Raw genomic sequence first — 12241 nt, forward strand, 5'->3', positions numbered from 1 at the left:
AAGTGACACATCAAGACGTGTCAGTTCTTTTTTCCAAAGATCCCCAAATTGTATCCCTTCCTTCCCATTCCCACTGCTGTTTCAGACCTTTAACACCAGGATTATTTCAGAAGCCCCTTTGTTGGGTTCCCTGCCTTTTGGCTTCCCCCCACTAATACATCTTACACACAGCAGCCAAAGCCCTCCTCCCGAAATACTACAAGATACTGCCATGAAGTATTAAATGGTTTCCCTTTGCCCATTAAAGTCCCAAATCACTTGGCCTGGGCTTGAAGGCCCTTCATCATTGACCACTCACTGACTTCTCCAGCCTGATTTCCTATTATTTTATTATCCAAGCCTTAAATGTGGCACCAGCATTCCCACTTCCAGACCTCTGCCCAAGCTAGTCTTTTTCCTTGCAATGCTTTCCCAAACTTCGCCCATGTCCTTGTTCCAGCTCCTTCAGAAAACCTCTCTACTCTTCCTGTCTACAGTAGACTCTCTCCCCTTCTCTCTTCTTGGTCTTTAATTCGGTGCCACCTTCCACCGTTGTCTAACTGCTTGTGTCAGATTTTCTTCTCACCAAGAAGATTGTTAACAGCCCATGTTAGGGACCATGTCCTAATTCAGTTCAGTTCAACATTCACACAGGGCCTGTTCCAGACCAGAACCTGAACAGAGGGAGCTTCCAGTGTAATCTCGAGCAATTTAACCTTTTCATAAACTTCAGCTTGGTTGGTATGAGGGTAAATGGAGGTTGTTGAAGCATTTTCGCGAATATAAAGTCCTTTGTAATGTCTGGCAAAGAGTAAACTCTCAATTAACATTAATGAGTGGGCCGTGTGTAAATCTGAGTGATTTGTTTGCCTGCCTTTCTTTTATTATTTTTTTAATTTTAATTAATTTTTTGTTATCAATTCTTTATTACTGCCTTTCTTTTAGAAAGATATTATTATATAAAGATATATTATATATATAATATATAAGATATAAGATATATTATATAAAGAAAATATTATTTACTGCCTTTCTTTTAGATCCCAAGGGTAAGGGCCTGCCCACCATTTACGTTATCCCTCCCACTCCCACCCCTTAATGCCTAACACGCTGCCTGGCACGTAGTAGGAGGCTCAACAAACGCTCATTGAATGAATCAGTTCAGCTATGAAGTCTGCTGTAGCCCACGAAGAGGAGAAACCCTGGCAAGAACTGAAGAGGACCGAGGAGGAAGAAACGACGCCAGGGGGAGCAAGAACCCGTTCTCTCCAGATCTCGCGAGAGTTCCCGAGCGCTCCGAGTCTTTGTGCTGTCGGCTTCTGGCGGAAGCGTGGGGCGGGAAGAAAGAGCGCAGCCTCGCCTTTGGCGTAGGAGTTGCTTCCGGGTTGTGCGCCCGGAAGCAGGAAGTTGTCGGCCTATACTCCACGCCCGGCGGTTTACTGTCCCCGAGGCGGGAGGAGCCCGAGGGGGCGCGGGCCCCGCATGTGAGTGACTGGGGCACGAGGCCGGGAGGGGGGAGGCAGCTTCGTGACAGCCTCGTCACCGCACCCGTCTATGACATCCTCGCGCAGCCCACCTTTCGGGGCCACTGCCACTCCTGCCCCTGCGCTGACCCCTTTTCTGAGCCTTTGGCGTTTTGCAGACTGACGGCATCCTCCAGCAAGTCCCCCGGGGTCGATTCCCTTGTGACTTCTCTTTTTTTCCTTGGCTCTGCCGGGGAGAGCAAAGCGAGTTAGACCCTAATTGAACTTGTTTCGCGGGCGTCACAGCAGTGTCCAACACAGCGGTGCTAGCGAAGTCGGGATTTCACTGCCCTTTTGACAGATTTCTAATTTTTTTTCTTTTTGGTAGGTTGAGAGTAGATTCCCCGCCCCCTTACGAAACATCTTTTTCTAATAATTGTTAGGGAGGGAATTTTTTTTTAAGTGTGATCTTGGTATATGATAAACATGGCATCTCGGATTTTAGAAAGGAATATGACTTGGTTTATTGACCCAAGTAAATGAGCTGTTTGTAATCTCCTTTTAGAACGAGGAAATTTGCCTGCCTCGTGTTGCGCGTACTATTTTAAGACCATTAACTCTGCAAGCCACACTTTTTCTCGTCTAAGAGCCTGCATAGCCTTGGTATTCGCCAGTATACTTCTTTTAAAGTATTTGGTCGTCTTCTTATAATAGAGACTATTCCCAGATACTTATTATTCTGGCTTTTTCTGTTTGCTCATTTAGTTGTTCCCATGGTGAAATGTTCTTTGGGCATCTCTCCCTTAATAAGCTTGCTTATTTGAGTTTGAGTTATCACAGTTTCCCTCTAAGGAACAACATGCCTTAACCAAATTTAGCTTTGCTACATTGAAGTTTTGACTGAAGTTCACGTCGCCCAGCTTGAATACCACAGGCCCTGTTTGCCCTTTCTGCTTTGGACCAAAACAATTTTCAAGACCCAGTTTGAATCCCTATTCTTCCACAGCTGCTCTAAAACTCCACAAAAAATATCCAAGTGTAAAGTTCCAAACTTGCTTACCTAACCTCTCATTAGGCTGATGTATTTTTAAAAAATAAGAAGAAAAAGTAAAATAAATGAACCATGAGTTACATCAAATTAGTTTGAGAACAGAATGATCACTTTAGGTCCTTTCTATAAATTTGTTCAACAGACACTGATAAGGTTCCATGTCTCTGAGGTGAATTTCCATGCCTGTTATTTGTGTTGTTATTTTCTCCACTTATCTCTGCTTTCAAGAAACAATTTAGTGTGAGAGGAAGACAAGGAAATAGATGTAATACAAAATGATAGAGTTGTGTTTAAGGTTCATAGGGCAAAAATGAAGGTTGGGATAGCGTTCAGTCATTGGACAAAGCACTGGGGGCTACATTTTGTAAGCAAAGGAAATTATGTGTACAAAAGCAAAAAGATGTGAAATAGTATGGCAATGAAGACTGTGAGGGAGGAATGGAAAATGAGACTGAACAGGTAGGCAGTAACCAGATCATAAAGGGCCATGCTAAGTAATTTGGACTTCATCTTATAATAATTATTAAGTATTTAATTTGGGTATTGAGACAAATGTTTTCGATACATCACCTTATAATCCTTTAACAACATGGTTGGAAAGACACAATTATCCTCATTTTATAAATGAAAACTCTGAGGCTTAAAGAGGGTAAACAGTGACTCATGGCCACGCAGTAGATGGAGAATCCAGTATTTGCATTCATCTTTTTCTAACTCCGGTGCCTGTGTTCTTAACCACCATGCTAAATTGTTCCCTAGCAGGGCATGGGAAGTCAAGGAGGGTGCTTTAAATAGATGAGCAATGTGCACCAATTTGTGTTTTAGAAAAATAACTTGTAGAGGATGGATCAGAAAGGAGAAAGAGGATTTTAAATATAGAGATTAAGTATATCTTTGTGATGGTCTGTGGGAGAGATGTTGAGGGCCTTGACTGCCGCTCATGTAGAGCTGAAGAGGAGGTGATGAATGTGAGAGCTATACAGGATGTAGAATTGAGGATTTGGTGATTGGTTCATTAGTGGGGATGAAGAAGCAGGAGGAGAGGTTTTAAATTTGGAGAACTGGTGTTTCCATTAATTAAGAAAAGGAATATAGTAGGAGAAATGGTTTGCAGGGGAAAAATAATAAGTCAGTTAGGAACACATTACATATAGGGGACTATAGGAAATTTGGGCCAGGGTGTCTGGTAGGTAGTTAGATAGATGGGTCTTGAGTTTTGGAGAGAGTTCTAGACTGGAGAAGAGATTTGGAAATCACTAATAGGTGGTGGTTAAAGCCATGGAGGGAATGAGACGGTCAAGGACAACCGTGATGAATACCAACATTCCGGGACATAGACTCAGAAGAGAACAAAAGAATTATGCCAAGGTTTGAGAGCCCTTGAGGGAGATAATGGGTAGCAATGGCAGCTGCTGCAGAGAGGTCAGATAAGGTGTTAACTGAAAAAACGTCCTTTGGACTTGGCATGTGTAGAAAGCCTTTGGTGACCTTAGTGGGAGCAGTATCAGTGGCATGAGGGGGTCAGAAACGAATGGTGACCTGAGAAACAAGAAGGTGAAGTGATACCTTTTTTTTTTTTTTTAAGGGAGCTTGGCTCTGAAGGGAGGAAGAGTATGAGCTCTGGAAATCTGAAGAGGAAGGATTTTTTTTTTTTAATGGTAGAAACTAGAAGTGGTGAAGATAGGAATAAGTAGAAATATGTTTAAAGATGTGGGGATTCCTGCTTCAAATATATCAATGTCATAAAAGGCCAGAAAGAAAAAAAAAAAAAACCACACCAGCATCTATTGTAGATTTAAGTAGACCAAAGAGACATGACAGCTCACTGTGATAATGTGATCATTGGTTGGATCCTAGACTTCTAAAAAGCTACATGGCTTGCCTTTCTTTCTTTCTTTCTTTCTTTTTTTGGACCTTTGGGGAAATTTGACTGTGGACTAGATATTAGGTGATGTTAGAGAATTATTCGTTTTAATAGCTATGATTCTGGAGCAGAATCACCCCAGTTGAGATTCCACTGTTCCACAGCAATGTCTCCTAATTGGGGGTTGTGTCTGTAATCAGCAGGGAAGAGGTTTGAAATCTTCTGCACCTGGGTCCCATTCCCAAGGTTCTGGCAATTCAGTATATCCAAGGTGGTGCATGATACCTTGATTTTTGCAACTCTGCAAGTGATTCTGCCTGTGCCCTTGCAGGTATAAGCCACTGTTAAGAGTCAAGCTCACTCATCGGAACTTCCCTCTGTGGCAAAGCTCATTTCTGCCAGAGTTGGACCTTCTTTCTGGAGGTAAAGGGATTGCCATCAAGCTTCAGCTGATTTCACTCAGTCTAAATGAGTATACTTGATGCTTAGCCATGACTTTGTGTTTTTCTTTAAGGGACAAGTTTTTTGTTTTTGTTCTTAATACAAACTGTCGTGTTGAGGGTTGACTTTCAGCAGATCGCAGCAAGGGAGCTGCTCTATAATCTGACCTAAAGGGACAAGATTTTTTTTGTCATTTAATTAACATCATAGCCACTAGATGCCAGTAGTATCCTCAAGTGTGACAATCACAAATGTCTCCAGACTTTCCAAATATCCCCTCAGGGGCAGAGTTGCCCCCAGTTGAGAACCACTGATCTTACCAAAGGCAAAAGGAAGGCTTATTATCAAGACCTCCATGTGCTCTTGGAAACTTCACTAAATTATTAGTAACTACCCTTCTGATAACTTGAGAAATGTGTCAGAATCTCAGAGAAGAAGGATGTACAGCTTGCAAAAAATGTATGTATTCAATATCATATTATCACTGTGTACTTGAATTAAAAAAAAACCCTATTTGCAACACAAACTGGGAGTTTAATGAGATTTTTATGTGTATCAAAAGTGGGCAGAGGTTTACAAAGATTGTGAAACAGTCTTCAAAACCGATGATAGTTGGTTCTCCTTTTAACCTCACCTGCACTTCTTTCCCCTTAATGGTGCCCCTAAGTGCACACCAATGTGACGTTCTCTTCTCCCTGAGGATACCTACAGGTGCCCCCATCTCTCAAAACTTTAAAGTTTTTTACTGGAATTTTTTTCTAGAATTCCCACTGCTTTCCTTTTCTGGTCCTCTACTGAGTTTTAATGGATTTTGACTGGGTATTGTTGGATAATTTATTGTAGCTTGCTTGCTTGCTTGGAATATCTTTGTTCATTTAAACAGGAAAATGCTGTGTCTCTGGCAGTGAAAGCACTGAGTCCCAACCACTGGACCGCCAGGGAATTCACAAAACTACACATTTTAAAATAAGAGTTTTCACCATCCTTTTACCTGAACCTTGAAATGAAGGCCTTTGTGGTCTTAAAAAAATAGTTTGAGCAACGGCAGAGAGTTTGGAGAAAGGATGTGTCCCCTTTAATGTGGGGTTCCTCCCTCCCTCCCCCAGTCCCCAAAGTCTAGATTACCTGCCTGTTAATCCACCATTAGAAGTCTGATTCTGATTTAGTTGGTCTTGGGTTGGGGCCCTGGTATAAGCATTCATTAAAAGCGCTCTAGGTGATTCTAATGTGCAGGCACAGTTAAGAACTAGTGAAGTAAAAGGTTAATAGTCAGAAAGAGGACCAAAGGGAAGGAGTCATTAGAGGAGGCATTGTTAGAAGAGGAGCTATGCCGGGATGTGTGCTGGTTTGTGGCAGTGCAGACCTCTTCTTCTGCTGGAGCTTCATGACTGTTGTCCTCTGTTCTACAGGGGGCAGCATCTCCTTACTGAAGAAATAGTTGTACCATGTCAGTGCTTTTTGGTCTTAGCAACACCTTGGGGATGAACTATATGAAATAAGAGGACCCTCTGCAATGTAAAAACAAGAAAATAACAACAACAACAAAACCCAACCAACAGAAGAGAGCATAGATCCCAAGCACTGCTTTTCCTCCTATAAATGAAGAAAAACATTGTTCCGTAGCACAAGCACTTTTTAAAAATAACTTTTTTATTTCATTTTACAAATGATACAGAGAGAATTCTATTTTGCCTTTAGTTTTCGTCTTTTATTCTGTAGCCACTGTGAAACATGATACAGAGAGAATTCTATTTTGCCTTTAGTTTTTGCCTTCAATTCTATGGCTACTGTGAAACAATCTGGCTTTAAAATAACTATGAGAATGCAAATTGAATTTTGAAATGAGTTATAGATCTTAGGCCTTTAAGTATGTAAAATACAAACAGAATGCCCTTTATTGTCTAAGATTGTATTTGCAGAAAAGCATGAGGACTGCAACCTGCTAAGTCTGAAGCGCTACCATGCCATGGTTTTGTGTTGTCTGAAATTCTTGCTCTGTCAGGAATAAAGCATATCAGTGTGTTCCTCAGTAAATCTTGCCTTCAGTGATAAGTTCCTCCCCTTGTGTTGCTAAAAGGTTCATCTGATGTGAAAGGAAGGAAATAATTGATCAACAACACTTTCCATATTCCATTTTTTTTTATTTTAGTAAATTACCGGTAGCGGATCTCCTGTGATTGGTTTCAGAAATCATTTTGGATGGCACTAGTGTTTCTGAGTCCCATTAGGGATTTATTGTGCTCTGGACAGGTATTCCTCAAAGTGTTTGGGAACCAGTGCTGGCCTGTGAACCATTTATTACTAGCCCACAATTAAAAAGCACTTAAATACTTGCATTGCATCTTGACATTGTCTCAATGTATTCATTGTGTTTTACAGAAGAATTGGTCCTTCCCCACAGGTGGTCAAAAAAGCTGGTCAAAAAGCACTGTTCTAAAGGAAGTAACTTTGTGGAGGAAGTACTTTAAAGAAACCATCTTTCTTTTTGCATTCATTTTCTTTCTCTCTCAGGGATTTTGTGTTAGAAGACATGGATCTTGCTGCTAATGAGCTCAGCATTTATGACAAACTTTCAGAGACTGTTGATTTGGTAAGACAGACGGGCCATCAGTGTGGCATGTCAGAGAAAGCAATTGAAAAATTTATCAGACAGCTGCTGGAAAAGAATGAACCTCAGAGGGGGCCACCCCAGTATCCCCTCCTTCTAGCTGTGTACAAGGTAAAAATGTGTTCTGACTTGGAAATAGCTTAGAGCACAAACTCTTCAACATTCTCCCCAAATATTACTGTTGACTGATTCCACCACTGAACCTTGGTTTTTCTATGAATAAATTGGCCTTTACTCTTTGTTGTGATGTGTTATTAACAAATTTGACTACTTTGTTAAATGTTCTAGATGAAAGCTGTGTATTTGTCATTAACCGTATCTGTGTATATTTTTAAATGATGAACATAGCCCCTGGTCTGTATGATAAAAACTTGGTAAGCCTTGCAGTCCTCACAGTTCTCAAGCTTTAAATGCTTTCAGAAGTGAATGTCAGTGGCTTGTTTATGTAAATGGATTAGTTCTTAAAGCACACTGGAAATAGTAGAAGATGCCTGTTTTTTTTCCTTGGCCTAAAAGTATTTTGTTAGCTGTGACAATTATTAATCCATTTCCTGTCTTTCCTTGTAGGTCCTCGTAACCCTGGGATTAATCTTGCTCACTGCCTACTTTGTGATTCAACCTTTCAGCCCATTACCACCTGAACCAGTGCTTTCTGGAGCTCATACCTGGCGCTCACTCATCCATCACATCCGGCTGATGTCTTTGCCCATTACCAAGAAGTATATGCCAGAAAATAAGGGAGTTCCTCTGCATGGGGGTGATGCAGACAGACCCTTTCCAGGTAGAATACTGCATTTGTTACTTATTAGTTACGGCTTTCTTAGCAGTATATCATGAGAAAGGAAATAACATTTACTGACATCTAATGAGAGACACTTTCCCTGTGTTGCCTCATTTAATTCAATCCTTAGTGAAACTCTATGGGATGGGTTTTATTACCCCATTTTGCAGATTGAGAAACTGAGGCTCAGAGGATGAAGAAGCTTGTCAGAGAAACACACCGGGTGGAGCCAAATTCAAGCCCCCTGATTATAAAACACACGTGATGGGGATGAGTGTTTTTGCTCATAGGAGGGATTTGAGTGTATCTTACTCTACTGTTTTCTCTCCTGTGATCCCTATCCATAATAGATATTTTAATAAATAGCTATTGGTTTATTGAAAGCATCTGAGTCCATATCCTCTAATAGTCCTTAGCCTGTTGGCTAGGTTTTTGTCTGGGTATATCCTTCTCTTTCAATTGAGTCTTTTCTCTCTGTTTCACAGTTCACTACGTAGTGCTCCTAAGTGTACAATTTTGCCAATAAATTGAATTTAAGAAGCACTTAAATTTAGTAACAATGCATCAGTGATAGCATAGGAATTCCTGTTCCAATAGACCATTTGAGGAGTTCCCTTTTGAGAATAGTGTAATGTGGTAAGATTCGAAATTTACTTTTGAGAAAGAATAAAGGGATATTATTTGGGGATTTTATTTTATTCATTTCTTATTGTTTTATCTTAGTCTTTATCTTATTTGCCTGTATGAAGGAATATGTAAGTTAATATCACAAATGGATTATAGAACTTTTTGTGTAACTGTGTTCTGAAACCTTTAGGCTTCAGCATAACTGTTGAGGAAGTATGTTTTCTCTTCAGTGTTGTTTTCAAAAAAAATTTAGCAGTTGAAACTAAGCTTTATAATCATAATGCTACGTTTTAAGCCAAGACCTAATCAGTCATAAAAATCATCACCTCCTTTGGGTCTCCTTTGAAAGCTATTTTTGTACACTTGAGGAAATCATGGAAAGGTTTCCAGAATTATATCAAAATCAGAGGAAGGGAACATTGTAAAACAAAAACCCAGCCTTGTAAGTTTTTAAAAAAAATCAACTTATGTATTTAAACTTTTAAATTCCAGATATATAACTTTCTTGTATTTACTGGGGAGGTTGTTTTTGAAACAACAAAGCTCAAAAAAATGAAGTTTCCAACTCCTATCAGGAAGGTCCAGAGCATGTAGGGGAAAGAGCCAGAGAAACGTGTCAGTCAGGCCAGCCTGTGCTGCTTCCTCGGATGCATCAGCCTCCTTTCCTGTCTTCCCCTCACAGCCTCCCTAAAGTCATTTTCTACTCTTTGGCACATGAGATGAAGTCAACAATTTTTAGGACCAGGTTGATGGCACTTTCTTTCTCCCCATCTTATAAAGTACATCTCCACAGACTGCTGAGTTAAGCAATAATAGTCAATGGACAGTGATTGCTTATTCTGTGTATCGGAGTTTAAAAAGTCAAGAAACATAGGTGTCTTGTCAACAAGCCAGGTTGTTTGGCCACTCCAAATGAATATTTTGCCTTGCAGATGGAAATAAAAATGAGTCCTTAGAGCTCACTTGTAAAGAGAGAGCATTGGAAGGGTGTGGTTTTAGGTCTTTAATGTTGTTGATTCTATTAAAGTGCTGCTTTTACTTGTAAATGGAGATACTGCACCCTATTTTCCTATGTGTGATAATTCTGGGAAGCTGTAGACATGTAAAACTAACAGCATTTTGCATAGCACTTGGAAGGAAACTTAAGAATGCATAATAATGTAAGTGGTGAATAGAAACATATTGGGGAGAACTAGGTATAAGAAGGGCAAACTGCTGGGCCTGAAAGAGGGCCAGAAAAGTAAAAAATATATAAATCATTCCTATTGTCGTGGTACCCAAAAGCAGCTGCCTTTCAGTTAGGACTACTTAGCAATACCTTTAAAGTAAATGTCGAGGGAGAATGTAAAGTGAATGTAGCTCCCATGGGAAAGCCCTCCACCATATTGTTTCCTTAAGGGCTGTCCTAATGCTCCCGGGGATCATCTGACACTCCTTGCAGGGAGCAGCAGTGACCTACCAGATTCACCACCTCCAGTGCTGCTAGGTTTCTTCCTGACCACTGGTGGGTTTTCCACTTGACTCTAACCAGGGAACAAAAGGCAACAGAAGTTGTTCTTTTTCTAAGTTTCAGCCTTGGGTAGGATACCCTGCCCCTAACTCCTCTTCATGGAGTGAATGAAGTGACTCTGCAGTGAACATCCCACTCTGCAGCAGAAAATAAATAAGCTGACTTATTTAGTACTTACCAGATGCCAGGCCCTGTTCAAAGGGCTTTCCATATATTGGTTCATTTGATCTTTACAATATCCCTATGCAGTAGGTTCTGGTTTTATGTCTGTTTTACAGATGAAGACACTGAAGTAGAGTGAGATTAGCTCACTTGTCTGATCTAATAAGGCTAGTTAGTCATGGAACCATGATTTGAACCTAGGCCGCCCATCTTCAGAGTCTGAGCTCTTAACCTCTGATATGAGTAGTTTGTAGCTACATGGTATACCTGAAGAGTCTGGCTTTAAGTTTGATTTTGGAGTTCAACACTCTTTCTTTCAGGTCACCAGATGCTTTTTCTCTCAGCTCCCTAGTCCCCGAAGAAATAGGGTTCTTTCTGGCTGGTACTGCACGTCCAAAAATAAACGGTCCTCCAAGCCATTGGCCCTTTAGAATTTTCCTGAACTAGTCTTTTCTAGGCATTCAGCCCAGTTCATCCTCCCAGTCTTCACCCTTATAGGTAAGGTTTGACTTACTGTTTGACTAAGTCCTTTCTCTTATTAACCTGCAGTTTTCTCTTCACATTCACATTCTTAGTTCTTACCCACCCCCGCCCCTGGCCTCATATCTTTATATCTGCTTTGACCCTGCCAGCCACCCTCTTGGCTTTCACCCTTCCGTGGAATCATTGAGTCTTAGAGCTCAAAAGGAACTTTATAGAGTTGATCTGGTACATACCCCTGTTTTTGTTTTTGTTTTTTAAATTTATTTATTTATTTATTTTTGGCTGTGTTGGGTCTTCATTTCTGTGCGAGGGCTTTCTCTAGTTGTGGCAAGCGGGGGCCACTCTTCATCGCAGTGCACGGGCCTCTCACTGTCGCGGCCTCTCTTGTTGCGGAGCACAGGCTCCAGACACACAGGCTCAGTAGTTGTGGCTCACGGGCCTAGTAGCCCCGCGGCATGTGGGATCTTCCCAGACCAGGGCTCGAACCCGTGTCCCCTGCATTGGCAGGCAGATTCTCAACCACTGTGCCACCAGGGAAGCCCCATACCCCTGTTTTGTAAAGAGGAAATTGAAACCAGGAGAGGTGAAATAGCTTGCTTACCCAGCTAAACGTGACAGACTAGCACTTGAACCTTAGTTTCTTTACTCTAGTCTAGCATATTACATTTACTGCCTGCTGCCTCTGCCCTCATTCAAGCCAGGTTCCAGAATGTTAGGCCCAACTATTTTGTTTACTTGGGGCATTTATAATTTGTAATTGTAACATCCATATATACTGAGGAGGCCTGGGACAGTTCTCACATACAATGAGAAGCTGCATCTCTGTATCTGTACTGCATAATTGGAACTTTATGTACCCATGAACTTTCAAGGGAAGGTTGAAGTGGATCTACCAATATCAAGGAGTTTGGGGAATAGCAGATCATTCACTGACTTAGAACTAAGGTAAGGACCTAATCAGAATTAGAGTCCAGGCCAGTGCTCAAAGTGAAATGCTAGGACCTGTTTATTTACAAATAAAAGAGTAAAGTGATAACAGCTCTGTTGGGCACTTACAGTATACTTGGCACTGTGCCATATACTGTGCCGTGCATTCCTCAGTCTTCACAGCAGTCACGTAAGGTAGTTAATATTTTTATGTCCATTTCAAAGATGAGGAAGCTGATGAGCAAGGGGGTTGACTAACTTGCCCAAAGTCTCACGTTTAGAGACAAATTTTTATACAAGGAGAACTTATAAAAATAGATGGACTCTCTGGTTTGGAATGGTTCA

At 41.0% G+C, this 12241-nt stretch overlaps 1 protein-coding gene across 5 annotated transcripts in view; it reads left to right on the forward strand.

The window, feature by feature from the left end:
* The first annotated feature begins 1334 nt into the window (after positions 1-1334).
* The window catches only part of LOC309607811 (bombesin receptor-activated protein C6orf89 homolog), a 31993-nt gene continuing 21086 nt past the window's right edge, over positions 1335-12241 (forward strand). For 2 of the 5 annotated variants that reach the window (XR_014232555.1, XM_082346798.1), the window contains exons 1-3: positions 4829-5257; positions 7310-7517; positions 7974-8187. Coding sequence is in view for 4 of the 5 variants with exons in the window: in XM_082346798.1 (XP_082202924.1) it covers positions 5238-5257; positions 7310-7517; positions 7974-8187 (442 nt within the window). In the remaining variant the exon portion in view is untranslated. Of the gene's footprint in view, positions 1464-4688; positions 4781-4828; positions 5258-7309; positions 7518-7973; positions 8188-12241 lie in introns of those variants that run through there. The other 3 variants (XM_082346800.1, XM_082346799.1, XM_082346801.1) reach the window with 3 other exon arrangements.

Source organism: Balaenoptera borealis, assembly GCF_965194805.1.
Source record: "Balaenoptera borealis genome assembly, chromosome: 12".
Lineage (NCBI taxonomy): Eukaryota > Metazoa > Chordata > Mammalia > Artiodactyla > Balaenopteridae > Balaenoptera > Balaenoptera borealis.